Source organism: Bos mutus, chromosome 4 (assembly GCF_027580195.1).
Source record: "Bos mutus isolate GX-2022 chromosome 4, NWIPB_WYAK_1.1, whole genome shotgun sequence".
Taxonomy (NCBI): Eukaryota; Metazoa; Chordata; class Mammalia; order Artiodactyla; family Bovidae; genus Bos; species Bos mutus.
The window spans coordinates 31,233,458-31,252,380 of NC_091620.1; the positions used below are offsets into that span (position 1 = coordinate 31,233,458).

The 18,923-nt window shown below is 38.6% G+C and overlaps 1 protein-coding gene across 2 annotated transcripts; it reads left to right on the forward strand.

The window, feature by feature from the left end:
* Nucleotides 1-230: 230 nt before the first annotated feature.
* NDUFA5 (NADH:ubiquinone oxidoreductase subunit A5) lies at nucleotides 231-18,463 on the forward strand. 2 transcript variants are annotated; one of them, XR_011463968.1, is made up of 7 exons: nucleotides 231-336; nucleotides 640-684; nucleotides 2,816-2,932; nucleotides 10,214-10,279; nucleotides 15,937-16,076; nucleotides 16,900-16,959; nucleotides 17,735-18,463. XR_011463968.1 is itself a non-coding variant. In XM_070369302.1 (6 exons), exons 1-5 carry the CDS (start codon nucleotides 316-318, stop codon nucleotides 16,036-16,038), a joined length of 351 nt encoding a protein of 116 aa, XP_070225403.1. In that variant the 5' UTR covers nucleotides 231-315; the 3' UTR covers nucleotides 16,039-16,076; nucleotides 16,900-17,007. The 2 variants fall into 2 exon arrangements, 1 of the variants encoding a protein (XP_070225403.1); XM_070369302.1 differs by lacking the exon at nucleotides 17,735-18,463 and having other exon boundaries at nucleotides 16,900-17,007.
* The last annotated feature ends 460 nt before the right edge of the window (nucleotides 18,464-18,923 follow it).

Below are 18,923 nucleotides of genomic sequence, written 5' to 3' on the forward strand. Positions count from 1 at the left end.
TACAAATTCTGTCCCAGAAACTAACACACAATGGATGTTCAATAGATCTTTGTAAAGGTACAGGAACTGAGACGAGAGACATTTAAGAGAACTCTTTCCCTGATTGTGCTTGATTGAGAGACTTGTGCACTCCTTGCTCAGACATCAATTTTTCGCATAGGAGTGGGCGGTGCAACGCCTTTTGCTCCCCGGCAGAGCCTCAGCGGGCGGGGCCAAGCTGTTTCCAAGGTGACGGAGAGGCGGCCTCGGCGGTGGATTGAGCGGGTCTGAGAGAGGCTCCCAGAGGGCCGCGCGTCCCGGCTTCTCGGCGCTGTCATGGCGGGCTTGCTGAAGAAGGTGAGACGGGTGGAGGTCACTGCTGTAGTTTAGACTGCGGGAATGGAGTCAGTCCGCGGGTGGTGGCCTGAACTGGTGCGGGTAACGGTAATTCTTGGAGACTCATTTTGCTGTGCCCCTAGGGGTGACCAGTTTAGCGGCCTCGATTGGAGAGGCAGGAAAAACTCCGAACCAGAGGTTTTGAGACACCGGTAGCTGGTTTTAGGCCAGTTTTAGCCAAGACAGTGATGGTTTTGCTTTTCTTAACGTGGGAACCGTCGGAATTGTAGTTAACAGCCTGAATCTTGCTTGGTTTTTGAACAGACCACTGGCCTGGTGGGATTGGCTGTTTGTGAAACTCCACATGAGGTATGTACCTCTTTCCTTCCTGAGTTTCCAAGGAAGCCTAGAGCCCCGCGACCTTGTTTTTTGAGTGGTTAACGGAATACGGATGTTTCCGGCTCCGGATTTCAAGTCGGCGTGAGCTCTTAAGACAATAGCGCTATTTAGTACTAAGTTGATTTGGTGCCACTTTTTATGTTTTTGTTGCCATGATCTCTTTCTCAAATCACTTTTCTTGTTGATTTTTTCCCGAGGCATTCTCGTGTTGTCACTTGTACTTTTGTGAGTGTTCTCCCCATTTTTCCACCCGTCTCCCCTGCCTCACTTTTCTTAAGTGCCTTGGATTCTATACACTTTGGATTACTAAGATAGTTCTCCAGGAGTTGCCCCCTTTTGTCATCAGTTTTCCCTTCTAGTGGGACTTTACCGCTAATATTGTCATGCTTCCATAAAAAAACAAAAACCCTCCCTTGATCTTTTCCCTCCCTGCATAATCACGCCATCTCTCTCTTTTTTTCCTTTTCCTACTGTCATTACCACAGTTTAGTCCCTTGTTCTTGTTTAGAGAATTGCAACAACTTTGTTACTGGTCTTGCTCCTTTATCATTTTTTTAACTGGCTACTGCCAGATTAATTTTTCTGAGGCACACATCTAATCAGAATTTCCATAAATCTTTTAATTGCCCACAGAATAAAGCCCAAATGCTTTCTTTGACATGCAGAACCCACATACAACCTGATTCGCTTTTCCTCTAAACTTATCTCCTAAGCATTTCCTGTGTGTACTAAACTCTAGCCTCATGCTGTGCAATGAAAATATAATGCAAGTCATAAATGTAAACTATGTTTGTATTAATAGTTCAAAATTTTCTAGGAATTACTTTTTTAATAAAGAAAGGATAATATATATATTTTAACCAACACATCAAAATATTACCATTTCAATGTGTGTGTGTGTGTGTGTGTGTTATTTGCTCAGTCATGTCCAACTCTTTGCGCCGCCCGGGACCTGTCAGGCTCCTCTGTCCATGGAATTCTCCAGGCCAGAAGGGAGTGAGTAGCCACTTCCTTCTCCAGGGGATCTTCCCAACCCAGGGATCGAACCCAGGTCTCCCACATTGTAGACAGAGGCTTTACTGTCTGAGCCACGAGGGAAGTCAGTGTGTAAGATTGCCTTTTCTAACATCTTCAAGTGTCTCAGTCCTGCCATCCCTCCAGTCTGTCTCAGATGCTGCCTTTTCTAGGAAACCTTCTCTGATATCTGCTGATGGACTCTCTTTCCCCAATAGAATAATAATGCTATTATTTATTGAAACTTACGTGTGCCAGGTACTGTTCTAAGTTATACAGGATCCTTTGAAATTGATGTTATTAACACCCCCATTTTAGAACCTAAGTCTCTTACAAGACCTTGTATTTTCATACCCTTAAATTTAAAAATGAGGTTAAACCACCCCCCTCACACACAATTCAGATTATATGTTATCTGACAAGCTCTACATTAGTATAGTAAAATACTCTCTATTATGGAACATCATCGTCAAGTATAAAGTCTAAATATGCAGAGTACTTTTTAATAAAAATGGTTCTTAGAGGCCCTCAAGATTGGTTTTGTTTATTCATATATATGGTGAATATATATGAATGAAATTAGATATTGCACCTATGGTGTTATACACTTTAAAACAAATTTCAAATACAAAGAAATAATAAGGAAAAATTCTTCATTAGTTGGTATGTTTATGATTATACTTACTATTAATGTACTGTTGTGAATTCAGATCTGCTAAATTAACTTTCCTGTGGCTCAGTGATAAAGAATCCATCTGCCAATGCAGGAGACCAGGGTTTAATCCCTGGATGGGGAAGATCCCCTGGAGGAGTAAATGGCAACCCACCCTAGTATTCTTACCTGGGAAATCCCATGGATACAGCAGACTGTGGGCTACAGTCCAAAGGGTCGCAAGGAGTTGGACACACCTGAGTGACTAAGTGGCAGCAGCGAAAGGGGGTAGATAAGCATAAATAAGAAATTGCAGCAAGGAATAATGCTTTCTTTAAAAACAGGTGTGAATTTTTTTTTTTTTTAATATCATCTGTGAAACTTTTAAATCTTTGGTGATATTTTAAACTGGAAATATGTATGTTGTCTTTTCAGAGGCTAAAAATATTGTATACAAAAATTCTTGATGTTCTTGGACACATCCCTAAAAATGCAGCATATAGAAAGTATACAGAACAGATTACAAATGAGAAGCTGAGTATGGTTAAAGTGGTAAGTAGCTAACTTGGTTTGTTTTTCTAGGATTTTTGGTATGCAGTGCAGCATTTAACAAAGCAAATTCACTTGATTACTTTTTGCATTTTCTGCACACTTTCCTCTCTCATTTCTAATCTCCTTCCTTTCATGTGTTTCTTCCATTGTTTCTCCCTTTCATTCATCAGACTCCTGTCTACCTGAATACTTTTTATATCACAAGCACTACTAAACACAGGATTGAAAGAATAAGATCAAGTCCCTTCCTTACATTAACATTATAACTTTCTTTTATCTCTGTTACCTGTCAAGTCCTTTATTGATCTTTACCTCTTATATATCGATACATCAATCTTTATTTCACTTTTCTAGTTTTAAGAGTAGAGAAGAGTGAAAGCAAAATGGAAAAAATATATATATGTTGTGTTTAACACCTGTCAGGACTAGCTATTTTAAAAAGTGCTTTGTTACCAAAAAAAAAAGGACCAAGTTAGTTTCTTAACTGCCAGAAATTATATTGAGCATTGTTATGGACTGAATGTGTCCTCCCAGATTCATATTTTGAAGCCCCAACCTCCAGTGCGGAGTAATTAAGATTAATGAGAGCATAAGAGTGGTACCTGATCCAATAGGATTAGTGTCCTTATAAGAAGAGACACCAGAGAGTTCTTGTTTGAAGAAGAGACACCAGAGAGTTGGCATTCTTTGCCATGTAAGGACACAGCAAGAAGGTCAATGTGTATAAGCCATGAAGAAAGCTCCCACCAGAAACTGACTCTGTTGTACCTTGGCCTTGGACTCCAGTCTCCAGAATTGTGAGAAAATAAATTTTTCTCATTTGAGCCATCCAGTCTGTGTATGGTATGTATGGTATTTTGTTATGGCAGCCCAGGTAGACTAATAGAAGCATTTTACAGCTTCTGGATCGTAGACCCTAGACAGGCACACAATAGACTGCTGCCACTTCTTTTAGAACAAACTATATTGCACTCTTGGTAAATTTCCACACTAGCAGTTATTTCATGGACTTTTGTTATTATCCAAAGTAGTGTCCATAAATCCCCAAAGTAATTTACATGTATGTAGTAAGTGGCCCTAATAAAGTTTTCTTATTATTAGATCACCAACCTCTGTAGTCCAGAGGAAATTCTTATATTTTCTGCAGGTATATGGCAAAACAGTGCAATTTGATTTGGAACTTCTGTTCTTATCTTGGCAGATCTGGAAGTAATTTGCAGATTTTATGTATCTAAGGGAGATATTAACATTTCTTTTCAATTCCTCTCTAAGGAAAACGGGCTGATGCATTTTCTCCCATCTCTAAATAAGAAATTTCACTTTTTTTTTTTTTCTTCATGAGGTGAACCTCTTCATCTGTGTATTCTACTCTTTCTCTGCTTTTCCTTCTCCATAACCTTCAGTTCAGTTCAGTTGCTCAATTGTGTCTGACTCTTTGCGACCCCATGGCCTGCAGCACGTTAGGCCTCCCTGTCAATCACCAACTCCCGGAATTTACTCAGACTCATGTTCATTGAGTTGGTGATGCCATCCAACCATCTCATCCTCTGTCACCCCTTCTCTTCCCACTTTCAATCTTTCCCATCATCAGGGCCTTTTCCAATGAGTCAGTTCTTTGCATCAGGTGGCTAAAGTGTTGGAGTTTCAGCTTCAGCATCAGTCCTTCCAATGAGTATTCAGGACTGATTTCCTTTAGAATGGACTGATTGGATCTCCTCCTCGAAGTCCAAGGAATTCTCAAGAGTCTTCTTCAACACCACAGTTCACAAGCATAAATTCTTGGCCCTCAGCTTTCTTTATGGTCCAACTCTCACATCTGTACATGACTACTGGAAAAACCATAGTTTTGACTAGACAGAGCTTTGTTGGCAAAGTAATGTCTCTGCTTTTTAATATGCTGTCTAGATTGGTCATAACTTTTCTTCCAAGGAGCAAACATCTTTTAATTTCATGGCTGCAGTCATCATCTGCAGTGATTTGGAGCCAAAAAAAATAAAGTCAGTCACTTTTTCCATTTTTTCCCCATATGTTTGCCATGAAGTGATGGGGCCTGATGCCATGATCTTAGTTTTTTGAATGTTGAGTTTTAAGACAACTTTGTCATTCTCCACTTTCACTTTCATCAAGAGGCTCTTTAGTTCTTCTTCGCTTTCTGCTATAAGGGTGGTGTCATATCTGAGGTTATTGTTATTTCTCCCAGCAGTCTTGATTCTAGCTTGTGCTTCATCCAGCCCAGCGTTTCTCATGATATACTCTGCATGTAAGTTAAATAAGCAATGTGACAATATACAGCCTTGACGTACTCCTTTTCCTATTTGGAACCAGTCTATTGTTCCATGTCCAGTTCTAACTATTGCTTCTTGACCTGCATACAGATTTCTCAGGAGGCAGGTCAGGTGGTCTGGTATTCCCTTCTCTTTAAGAATTTTCCACAGTTTGTTGTCATCTACACAGTCAAAGGCTTTGGCGTAGTCCATAAAGCAGAAGTAGATGTTTTTCTGAAACTCTCTTGCTTTTTCGATGATCCAACGGATGTTGGCAATTTGATCTCTGGTTCCTCTGTCTTTTCTAAATATAGCTTGAGCATCTGGAAGTTCATGGTTCATGTACTGTTGAAGCTTGGCTTGGAGAATTTTAAGCATTACTTTGGTAGCATGTGAGATGAGTGCAATTGTGCAGTAGTTTGAGCATTCTTTGGCATTGCCTTTGTTTGGGACTGGAATGAAAACTGACCTTTTCCAGTCCTGTGGCCACTGCTGAGTTGTCCAAATTTTCTGGCATATTGAGTGCAGCACTTTCACAGCATCATCTTTCAGGATCTGAAATAGCTCACCTGGAATTTCATCACGTCTACTAGCTTTGTTCGTAGTGATACTTCCTAAGGCCCACTTGACTTGGCATTCCAGGATGTCTGGCTCTAGGTGAGTATCACCCCATCGTGATTATCTGGGTCGTGAAGATTTTTTTGTATAGTTCTTCTGTGTATTCTTGCCACCTCTTCTTAATACCTTTTGCTTCTATTAGGTCCATACCATTTCTGTCCTTTATTGAGCCCATCTTTGCATGAAATATTCCCTTGTATCTCTAATTTTCCTGAAGAGATCTCTGGTCTTTCCCATTCTATTGTTTTCCTCTATTTCTTTTCATTGATTGCTGAGGAAGGCTTTCTTATCTCTCCTTGCTGTTCTCTGAAACTCTGCATTCAAATGGGTATATCTTTCCTTTTCTCCTTTGCCTTTCACTTCTCTTCTTTTCTCAGCTATTTGTAAGGCCTTCTCAAACAACCATTTTGCCTTTTTGCATTTCTTTTTCTTGGGGATGGTTTTGATCACTGCCTCCTGTGCAGTGTCAAAACCTCCATCTATAGTTCTTCAGGCACTCTGTCTATCAGATCTGATCCCTTGAATCTACTTGTCATTTCCACTGTATAATCATAAGGGGTTTGATTTAGGTCATACCTGAATGGTCTAGTGGTTTTCCTGACTTTCTTCAATTTAAGTCTGAATTTGGCAATAAGGAGTTCATGATCTGATGAGCCACAGTCAGCTCACAGTCTTGTTTTTGTTGACTGTATAGAGCTTCTTCATCTTTGGCCGCAAAGAATATAATTGATCTGATTTTGGTATTGACCGTCTGGTGATGTCCATGTGTAGAGTCTTATCTTTTGTTTTTCCCTGTAACCTTTTCCCCCTTTAATTATTTCTTTGTTTTTCTTTTAGTCTCCATTTTATCATCATCTTTCAATTAACCTCAAAATGTATTTAGCTTTTTCTTACCTTAAAAGAAAACTTATCCTTTTGTTCCCTTTACTTTTGCCAGTGTCAGGCAAAGAATAGTTCACTGTTACTGCTTTCATTTAGTTCTAAAATTCTTTTCTCTGACTGTTGTCTTATTTCAGTTGTCTTATAACTAAATTGGCTGTGTGTAGTTCCATCATATTTTATTTTGGTTTCCTGTTTGGTGTTTTCTCAAAGGCTGAGTTTAAGAATTTATGCTTGGCCTGTTTAACCATCTAGCTACCTTTATCTGCATGATGTTGCTGTACAGCCAGGTTTGGGAACCAGTGGCATAGGGAATAAAGCCCTTATCATTGTTTGGAAGCCCCCTAAGATCTGGCTGTCAGTTATCTTCTCAATCTTACCTTGTCGTTTCCTGTTTTGTACACTATGCTTCACTAACGCAAGCCTGTTGACAGTTATATGAATTCCATGTGATTTTATTTTTGGTTTCTTTGTATTTTCTGTTCCTCCTTCCTATAATAACCTTACTTTCTCTGCCAGGCAGTTCTTGCTCAGCTCTCAAGATCTGTTGCTTCCTCTGTGAAGCCTTTTATAACGTCTGTAGCGATGGCAACCCACTCCGGTCCTCTTGCCTGGAAAATCCCATGGACGGAGGAGCCTGGTAGGCTGCCGTCCATGGGGTCGCTAAGAGTTGGACACGACTGAGTGACTTCCCTTTCACTTTTCACTTTTCATGCATTGGAGAAGGAAATGACAACCCACTCCAGTGTTCTTGCCTGGAGAATCCCAGGGACGGGGGAGCCTGGTGGGCTGCTGTCTACGGGATCACACAGAGTCGGACACGACTGAAGTGACTTGGCAGCAGCAGCAGTAGTCTATAAGCTACTTGTAGATTGCATTTTTCTTTTTATCTCAAAAATCTAGCTTAATGCCTGACATTTAATAAGTTTCTTAGAAATGTTTGTTTATCCAAAGTGCGTATTACAAATATTTTTTAAGAACATCAAGCACTGTGTATTAATAATATCTGTATTGCTGAAACCTGTTTGATAAAATCAGCACAGATTTTACACCCCCTAATAGAGCCATAGAATCTTCACTGACTGTTATAATGATTATAAAGTTTATATTTACTAAATTTAAAATAAAAATAAATTTTTTCCCCCAGATTATACTAGGGAGATAGTAATAGCATAGTGGTGAAAAGCATTGGTTTGTGGCCTTTGCAAAATTTTCATCTCAGGTCTAATACTTACTTGGTGAGTTGGCATATGGCCCATTTTCTGTCTCAATTTCATCTATAACAGGTATAATAATACCTTCATTCATCACTTGTTAGCACTGAATGGGTGATATATGTACAGTTTCTTAACACAGTTGCAAGCATATAGGGAGCATTCAGTCCATGGTACCTTATTAAGCTTGGTGGCATTACACTGTTAGTAAATAAAAATCACATTATTGACTCAAGTAAGACAAATTTTCAATTGTTTTTCCCAAAACAAGTTTTTCCTGAGTTGAAAATAATGTTGAATATTCCTTTTCTTCTTTATATTCTTCCTCTTAGGTCTTTACAGTAATGACCAGCTTCCCTTTTTAGGCTTCATAGCTCAGTCATTTTGAGTTAAAACAGTCTTAATCAAACCATTCATCTGCTTTCTTTTTCCTTTTCTATTTTGTATGTATTCAGGAGACACTTACTGCATGTCTGTCACATACCACATATGGTTCTGGGCATGGAAGCTAGTGCCTACATGGCAATGAACAAAACATAAAAATTCCTGCCTTGGAGATTATACACTAATGATGGGAGGCAAGTAAATAAATAAGTGAATAAAGAAGTACATTGCATACATAGTATGTTAGAATGTAGTATAAAGTGAAGGAAATTAAGGAAGGAAGAATGATGTATAGGAGGTACTAGGGTGATGAGGGGTGTTACAGTATGTATTAGTTTCCTATGACTGCTATAACAAATTACAACAACCTTGGTGAGTTAAAACAACAGAAATTTATTGTCTTGCATTTCTGGAAGCCAGAAGTCTAAAATGAGTAGTATTAGGGCCCAAGTCAAGGTGTCAGCAGGCCTGCACTCCCTTTGGAGGTTCTAGGACAGAATTCATTCCTTGCCTCTTTAAGGAGTGGTGGACTTTTGGTATTCCTTGGCTTATGACTAAGTCATTCCAGTCTTTGCCTTTGTGGCCACATTACTTTCTTCTCTGCCTCTATCTTACAAGGATACATATGATTGTATTCATATTTAGGGCCCATTCAGATAATCTAGGATAATCTCCCCATTCCAAGATCTGTACTCATATCTGCAAAGTATTTGCCATATAAGGTAACATTCACTGATTCCAGGGACTAGTTCACGTGCATTTTGTGTGGCATTGTTCCAGCCTACCACTGTATACATTATCAGAGTACTCCCCATTAAGATGTATGAGTGAGGACTTTGATGAAAGTGGAGGAACATGGCATACAGATGCCTTGGGTCAGCCAGCAGACGCCCTGAGACAGATGCCAGTTCCTATAGAAAATAACTTCTTTTTCCCCTCCCTCTTTTCATTCTATTTATTAAGCCAAGAAAATACCCTGTTTACATTTGCACATGTATATATAGGACATGGTTTCTGACTCTCAAAAAGTGTAGTTTACTAGAAAATAAATATATGTTATTGAATGTTCTAGTTACTATATTAACATCTCTCTTTACAAAACCTTTTATTGAATAATATACAGAAATCAATGTGCAGAAGTCATAAGTATAGAACTTGATGTATTTTCACAAAGCAATCCACGTGTCAACACCAAATCAAAAAAGAGAACAATTCCAGAATGCCCAAACCCTCTCTTTACCCTCAAGGTTATTACCCTCCTAAAGATAGCTACTCTTCTTACCTCTAATACCAGAAATTCATTTTGCCTGGTTTTGAACTTTTTATGAGTGGAATCATCATTATGTATTTGGTTTCTTTTGCTTAATATTATGTTTGAGAGAATTATCTGTGTTGTGAACAGTTTTAGTTTGTTCATCCTCTTGCTCTATGGTATTATATTCAAATATAATAATTTATTCTATTATTTATGGTCATTTGGATTGTTTTTAGTTTGGAGCTGTAATTTGTGCTACTTTGAACATTCTTGAACCTGTCATTTGATTAATGTACTACGCATTTCTGTTTGATATCTATCTAGGAGTAGAGTTCTGGGTCATAGGGTAGCATTTATTTTTAATGCTAATGTTTAAGGGATAGGAAATACTCAGAGAATAAAGCATTATTTAAAATCTCTATTTCAGAAAAACTGAATTAAACATCATATTCTTACCCTTGATAAGCATATCATTAAATGTTTAACCCTTTTAATATTAAGACAGAAAAGCAATAAAATAGTAGAGAGACAAAATGGCTTTTCACCAGATATTTGGTAAAAAGTAGCAACGGTACAGTGAAAGAAAAGTTAATTATGTCTGTCACATTAATTGCTTTTTGTGCTGCTTTGTTTAAATATGTTTTTCTCTTTTCTCCTTAAATTATAGGAACCTGATGTTAAAAAACTAGAAGAGCGACTGCAGGGTGGCCAAATAGAAGAGGTGATTCTTCAGGTAAAGAAAAAATTGAGCATTCAGATATTTGGCTTTAAGTGTTCAAAGGCACAATGTATAGAGGTATAAAACTGACTTTCCAGAAAGAAAGGAAAACTAAAATTTTTAATTTATATCAACTCATCAAATATAAGACTAGTCACATAAGCAAATACATACTTCTGACATGCTTGTCAGTTAAATATTTATTATCATTTTGACTATTGAAGGTTAAATTTTTATACTGCATGTCTTTGTTTTGTATTTCATATTTTGTAAATTATATCTTTAATGTTTTTACTGTGTTTCTCTTTATATTTTCTTTTTGAGTTTTTTTTTTTTTGACTGTGTTGCATGGCATGAAGGTATCTTAATTCCCCAACCAGGGATCAAACCTGCACCCCGTCCAGTAGAATCATGAAATCCCAATCACTGGAAGGCCAGGGAAGTCCCAAGCTTTTTTTTTGTAATAAAATATTAGCCTTTAATTTTTGCTATATTATCTGTTTTTTTTTTTTTTAAGTCTATCTTTGCCTTTTGACTTTAGTTGAATATTTTCTCCCATATTTAGAGATTTTAAAATTTTTTATTTGGTAAAATCACCTTCCCCTTTCTCACTTCCCCTACAATCTGCTCTCTTTGCCAATATTATAGCTTTAGAATGTCTTCCCCTTATAAGAATCTAATAAACATTCAACTGTGTTTCATTTAATATTTTTAAAAACTGTAACCATTTATTATTTTTTCTTCCTTTTTATCAAAGTATATTACCAATGACATATATACAATTGTACAGTGATATACGTGATATACAATGATATACCAATGATACACAAATTCAAAAGAATTGTTGGAGGTCTCTCCTAAAAGAGGAATGGAGCATTCAGATAGCTTTCTATGAATGGAGACTGTTTCAGTCACTCAAAGGTCTGTCTTCTTGGCCTTTCTATTCCTTTGCTGGGTGGAATATGGTACTAGATATAGTATTGTGGGAACTTGCTGCACACTTACTGTTTTCCTCCTGTTCCTCTTTTATATCTGATTTCACTTGGATCTTGACTTTAGTTTAGTTGATACATTAATTTATCATGCAATTAAAGTCTTAGGGTACACTAAGTATTTTTAAGTTAGCTGTATAAGTCTTACATCTTCATGGGCAATATTAGGGTCAAATTCATTTTAATAATGTTTTATTTAACCTAAGAGATCTAAAATATCATTGAAACATATCATCAATATAGAAAGTAAGACACTGAAAAAGTTTTTTGAATACTGAGTGTTTAAAATCTGGGATGTATTTTATACTCTCAGCACATCTGAATTTGAACTAGCTATATTTTTAGTACTCTCTCAATAGTCATAGGTAGGAAGTGGCTACGTTATTGGACAGCCCATTTCTAGAGGGCCAGTATGAGAAAAATAAGAAGGCCGGAGAAGAGGGAGGGAGTGGAGCTACATGTAGCTGAGTTGAGCTCCATGAGATAGGGCTGACCTCAGTTATATTTAAGGACATGGACCTTCCCCAGCCTGGGCTTCCCAAGTGGCTCGGTGGCAAATAAACCACCTGCCAATGTAGGAAACACAGGTTCAATCCCTGGCTTGGGAAGATCCTCTGAAGAAGGAAATGGCAACCCACTCCATATTCTTGCCTGGAAAATCCCATGGACGGAGGAGCGTGGTGGGCCACAGCTCATGGGTTTGCAACAGAATTGGAGACAACTTCTCTACTAATCAACAACAACCCTGCCCAGCCTGCTGTCACTTGGGGAAATAGAGAAAGATGAGTGTTCAAGAGAAACAGGCTACAGGGCAGTCAGAAAAAGAGCACTCTTTTATTTTTAATAAAGGATATTTTTAATAAGGGACATTTTTAATCAGTATTTTCCCAATTTCAGCAATAAATACCTCTGATCCCAGATAACTCTGGAGTTCTGTGAAGACCTATAAGACGTTCTAGAACTAACACCCAAGAAAGATGTTCTTTTCATCATAGGGGACTGGATTGCAGAAGGAGGAACTCAAAAGATGCCTGGAATAACAAGACAAATTTGGCCTTGGAGTACAAAATGAAGCAGGGCAAAGGCTAACAGATTTTGCCAAGAGAACGCACTGCTCATAGCAAACACCCTTTTCCAACAACACAAGAGAAAACTACACATGAACATCACCAGATGGTTAATACTGAAATCAGATTGATTATATTCTTTGTGGCCAAAGATGGAGAAGCTCTGTACAGTCAGCAGAAACAACACTGCGAGTTGACTGTGGCTCAGATCATGAACTTCTTATTGCCAAATTCAGACTTAAATTGAAGAAAGTCAGGAAAACCACTAGACCATTCAAGTATGACCTAAATCAAACCCCTTATGATTATACAGTGGAAATGACAAATAGATTTAAGAGATCAGATCTGATAGACAGAGTACCTGAAGAACTATGGATGGAGGTTTCTGACATTGTATTGGAAGCAGTGATCAAAATCATCCCCAAGAAAAAGAAATGCAAAAGGGCAAAATGGTTGTTTGAGAAGGCCTTACAAATAGCTGAGAAAAGAAGAGAAGTGAAAGGCAAAGGAGAAAAGGAAAGATATACCCATTTGAATGCAGAGTTCCAGAGAATAGCAAGGAGAGATAAGAAAGCCTTCCTCAGCAATCAATGCAAAGAAATAGAGGAAAACAATAGACTGGGAAAGACTAGAGATCTCTTCAAGAAAATTAGAGATACAAGGGAATATTTCATGCAAAGATGGGCTCAATAAAGGACAGAAATGGTATGGACCTAATAGAAGCAGAAGGTATTAAGAAGAGGTGGCAAGAATACACAGAAGAACTATACAGAAAAGATCTTCATGATGATGTGATCACTCACCTAGAGCCAGACATCCTGGAATGTCAAGTCAAATAGGCCTTAGGGAACATCACTACGAACAAAGTTAGTGGAGGTGATAGAATTCCAGTTGAGCTATTTCAGATCCTGAAAGATGATGCTGTGAAAGTGCTACACTCAGTATGCCAGCAAATTTGGAAAACTCAGCAGTGGCCATAGGACTGGAAAAGGTCAGTTTTCATTCCAGTCCCAAAGAAGGGCAATATCAGAGAATGTTCAACCACTGCACAGTTGCAATCATTTCACTCACTAGTTAAGTAATGCTTAAAATTCTCCAAGCCAGGCTTCAACCATCAACTTCCAGATGTTCAAGCTGGATTTAGAAAAAGCAGAGGAACCAGATATCAAATTGCCAACATCTGTTGGATGATCGAAAAAACAGAATTCCAGAAAAACATCTACTTCTGCTTTATGGACTACGCCAAAGCCTTTGTGTGAATCACAACAAACTGTGGAAAATTCTTAAAGAGAAGGGAATACCAGACCACCTGACCTGCCTCCTGAGAAATCTGTATGCAGGTCAGGAAGCAACAGTTAGAGCCGGACATGGAACAACAGACTGGTTCCAAATCGGGAAAGGAGTACGCCAAGGCTGTATGTTGTCACCCTGTTTGTTTAACTCTTATGCAGAGTACATCATGCATAATATCGGGCTGGATGAAGTGCAAACTGGAATCAAGATTGCCAGGAGAAATATCAATAACCTCAGATATGCAGATGATACCATTCTTATGGCAGAAAGTGAAGAGGAACTAAAGAGCCTCTTGAAAGTGAAAGAGGGGAGTGAAAAAGCTGGCTTAAAACTCAACATTCAAAAAAAGATAATTGCATCCAGTCTCATTACTTCATGGAAAATAGAGGGGAAACAATGGAAACAATGAGAAAATTTATTTTTTTGTGGGGTGGGGTGCTCCAAAATCAGAGAAGGCAATGGCAACCCACTCCAGTACTCTTGCCTGGAAAATCCCATGGACAGAGGAGCCTAATAGGCTGCAGTCCATGGGGTCACGAAGAGTCAGACACTTACTGAGCGACTTCACTTTCACTTTTCACTTTCATGCATTGGAAAAGGAAATGGCAACCCACTCCAGTGTTCTTTCCTGGAGAATCCCAGGGACGGCAGAGCCTGGTGAGCTGCCGTCTGTGGGGTCGCACAGTCGGACACGACTGAAGCAACTTAGCAGCAGCAGCAGCAGCAGCAGCTCCAAAATCACACAGATGGTGACTGCAGTCATGAAATTAAAAGACGCTTGCTTCTTGGAAGAAAAGCTATGACAAACCTAGACAGTATATTAGCAGAGACATGACCTTGCCGTCAAAGGTCCGTCTAGTCAAAGCTATGATTTTTCCACCAGTCCTGTATGGATGTGAGAGTTGGAATATAAAGAAAGCTGAGCACTGAAGAATTGATGCTTTTGAACTTTGGTGTTGGGGAAGACTCCTTGGACTCCAAGGAGATTGAACCATCCATCCTAAAGGAAATCAATACCTGAATATTCATTGGAAGGACTGATACTGAAGCTGAAACTCCAATACTTTGGCCACCTGATGCGAAGAACTGACTCACTGGAAAAGATGAAGGGAAAGATTGAGGGCAGGAGGAGAAGGGGACGACAGAGGATGAGATGATTGGATGGCATCACCGACTTGATGGACATGAGTTTGAGTGAACTCCGGGAGTTGGTGAAGGACAGGGAGGCCTGGTGTGCTGCACTCCATGGGGTTGCAAAGATTTGGACACAACTGAGTGAGCTGAATTGATTCTTTAGCTCATTGTTTGTATACATTTTAGACTGTTACCACTAAATGTATGTGCCTGTTCTACATCACTGGCATAGAAACTAAGCACTCGTTCTGTGTTTGAATTCCTTCTCTCATATTCTGACAAGTGTTCAGCAGTGTTCTGCTGCTGCTAAGTCACTTCAGACGTGTCCAACTCTGTGTGACCCCATAGACGGCAGCCCACCAGGCTCCCCCGTCCCTGGGATTCTCCAGCCAAGAACACTGGAGTGGGTTGCCATTTCCTTCTCCAATGTGTGAAAAGTGAAAGTGAAGTCGCTCAGTCGTGTCCGACCCTCAGCAACCCCATGGACTGCAGCCTTCCAGGCTCCTCCATCCATGGGATTTTCCTGGCAAGAGTACTAGAGTGGGGTGCCATTGCCTTCTCCAGTGTTCTTCTAGTGGCCAGAGTTGTCATAGATCTTTTGCTGTAGAAAATAATGTGAAGCAAAAAGATAACTAAAATATATTTGTTAAATATGTTATAATTGTGTTTAAAAGGAAAATAAATGTAGCATAATCTGATTAAGGAAACTGATTCAATTGATGAATAAAAATATAACTGTTCTATTATTATATTCTGTAGATCTCTGCTTTACATATTGTTGGTCTAACATTATTATGGATCATGAAATCAGTTAGGTAGACTGTGACTAGTTTTTTTTTTTTTTTTTTTACATTCATCAGAAAATTGAGTATGACAGCTAGTAAAGGTAATGATATTTTTAGTTTTGTTTTAGTTATATGTGTATGTCATGGATCCTTTACTCACCAACTAAATTTTGAACACTCTAAAAGCAAATTTTAATTAAACAGAAAAATCAAATGCCATCCTTTCTCACTCATGATGAAGGTAATTTATTTAAGTATGTTCCACATTTGATGATGAAACAGCTTATTAGGTATTAACATGTACGAAGTACTTCTAAATAGTTATATTTCAGTTATTAGCTATGGTAAATACCTACTAAACAATATAATCAAATGATCTTTTAAAAATCTTTTATTAACAGGCTGAAAACGAACTAAGTCTGGCAAGAAAAATGATCCAGTGGAAACCATGGGAGCCTTTAGTGGAAGAGCCTCCAGCCAGCCAATGGAAATGGCCAATATAAACAGCATTAACTAACTTATCTGTTGATAGGAGACTGATGTAATTAAATATTCTGTTATATGTTAAAAAATGTTTCCCTATTATCTTATCATCAAGATAACTGATACAAAACACATTTAAGCGACTTGTTAAAGTTGATGATGGTAATTTGTGAATTCAGTTTTTGATTTGTAGAGCATTCAAGTTATTTCAAAGGTAATTAAAAAAAAAAAAAGGTTGTGGGAAGATTGAAACTTAATTGGAAAAATTCCAATAGATCATAGTGTAGGGGCTGTATTCGAAAGGTGAAGTATTTTTAGTAGTATCTTTAACAGATGATTTAATTTTTATTCTGGAAAAACAGATAATTATTATTGTTGTTTAAACAAATTAATAGGTCACTGTTTAAAGTGAAGTAGTAAGGAAGAAACCATCAAATTAGAATTCAGTGTACACTTGGGAAAATTGATTTTGTATTTGAAAGAAAGATTTTTATTTATAGTAGTAGTTGGAAAAACTTTTGTCTCATTTAAGGAAATTAGTTTTCTGGCCCTTAGTCTTTAGTTTTCTTGATAACCAAAATATATCAGGATAGAGGGAGAATTTCTGTAAAAGAAGAGACACTAAGAGTTCCTAAAGTTTATCTGACATACTGCTACTGCTACTGCTAAGTTGCTTCAGTCATGTCCGACTCTGTGCGACCCATAGACGGCAGCCCACCAGGCTCCCCCGTCCCTGGGATTCTTCAGGCAAAAACACTGGAGTGGGTTGCCATTTCCTTCTCCAAGGAAATGACATACAGATAGGCTTATATTCAAAACATCTTAGTTGTATGCTTATAACTTCAAAGTGGAATCGTTAAGTAGTTTTCACTACTTTTCAGTGTAAGTGCAGTTGGATATCAAACAGAAGATAACTGCTGTTCAAAGAAAGAAGCAGTTTGGTAAGTTTAAGGTTAAACAAAAATAAAATTACTTTTCATTTGTCCTCACCTTTTGTTTTTGTTAATAGCTGCCTCTCATGTCTAAATACTTAAATTTGGTAGTTCTTACCTTCAAAGGTAGTATTTTTATTTTTATTTTTTTTCACCATCGAAGGCAGCTAACATTATTCAGTGCTGCTGGTGGGGCCAGGAGTGAGCAGCCTGTTGGCCTCCATGTCTGAGCTGGCTTCCCTGAGGGCTGCCTGGTCCACATTTGCAAAGTGGGGCACAAGTGGGTCAACAAGAAGTTGACCGTCTTCTCTGTGGTCAACCCAGCTGTGGGCCTGCCTCTCACTTGCTACGGGCTGCTCCTTCAGGTCCACCTTGGTCTTGTCACCAGATTCTTCCCGTAGCAGATTTGGGGACCTATACTACAAGGGCAAGACTTGTTGGGTTGCCTTCAGATGTTAAGGTCCTTTACCTGGTGCTTCAGCAGGCTTTTCAAATGAGCCTTCCCACAGGACCAGCTCTTCTAATGCCTTCTGACAAGCAAGATGGTATTCCGGAGAGTCTGTGTCCTGTTTCACAAGCTACTCTTCCATAAATTGAAGATCATTTTCATTATTCTCAAGAGGCCAAAATCTTTAGGTCTTGCAGGACTTAATGTTCTTTAACTGCAGAAAGAGGACATTAGATCTTGAACCCTTGCCAATTCCCCAGTTATCTATTAATATATCAGACCTCAATCACTGGAAGGTAGTTGCTAATCTCACTTTTTTTTTTTTATTCTTCTAAGGGAGAAAATCAACAGTGCTCCGTAGAAGAAAATTCCCACATGTAGGCTAATATCAGCCTTTTCTTTTTCTTCCAGCTTCTATGGTTATATCAATAAATAGAAGTTAAAGAAACCACCGGTGCAAGCATGTTCTGGGGTCTAGGGTAGAACAGCAAATCATTGAACATACCATGAGTATTTTGCATTTGAGGGCAGAATTTCCTTTGAAGCTCAGTACTCAGTGGGATTACAGCCTAAAATACAATTACAGTAATTTTATGAGAAAAGTAAATGAGAAGGTAAGAGTTGGTTTAGAGGAGGATGAAGAGGTTTATTTAAAACAGAAGTCACAAATTGTAGAGGAGTAAAACACGCTACCCCACTAAGTCTCTTTGGTATGCTGATTATTTTGAGCTGAAAACAAGGCCTAAAGACTCTGGAAGAAATTCTGAAGGAAGCTATCACCATGCATAACTATAATACAAACTAGGTGTGCAGACAGGGAGGAACCTAGCAAAGTCTTAAAATTCCAGTGTCCTACTCTCTATGGCCTAACAAACATTTACCAAACATTTGTTTTTCTATATACTTGTGAAATGCTGTCTTCCCCATGAATTCCCAACCCACACCTGTAGTATTCTCTTTTGTCTTTAGGTGAAGATGGTATGCAATGTCAGGTTTTTAGCCATTTTGGTTGAGTTAATTGGGTGTTTCTGGGTCATTTCCATGAATACATATTATTAAAATGTGTCTGGTTTTTCTCTTGTGTCTTCAGTCAGTTTAGTAGCCCAGTTGTGTCTGACTCTTTGCAAGCCCATGGACTGCAGCAGGCCAGGCTTCTCTGTCCATCACCAGCTCCTGGAGCCTGCTCAGACTCATGTCCATCGAGTCAGTGATGCCATCCAACCATCTCATCCTCTGTTGTCCCTTTCTCCTCCTGCCTTCAATCTTTCCCAGCATCAAGGTCTTTTCCAGTGAGTCAGTTCTTTACATCAGGTGGCCAAAGTATTGGAGCTTCAGTTTCAGCATCAGTCCTTCCAATGAATATTCAGGACTGATTTCTTTTAGGATTGACTGGTTTGATCTTGCTGTCCAAGGGAGTCTCAAGAGTATTCTCCAATGCCACAGTTCAAAAACATCAATTCTTTGGCACTCAGCTTTCTTCATAGTCCAACTCTCACATCCATACATGACTACTGGAAAAACCATA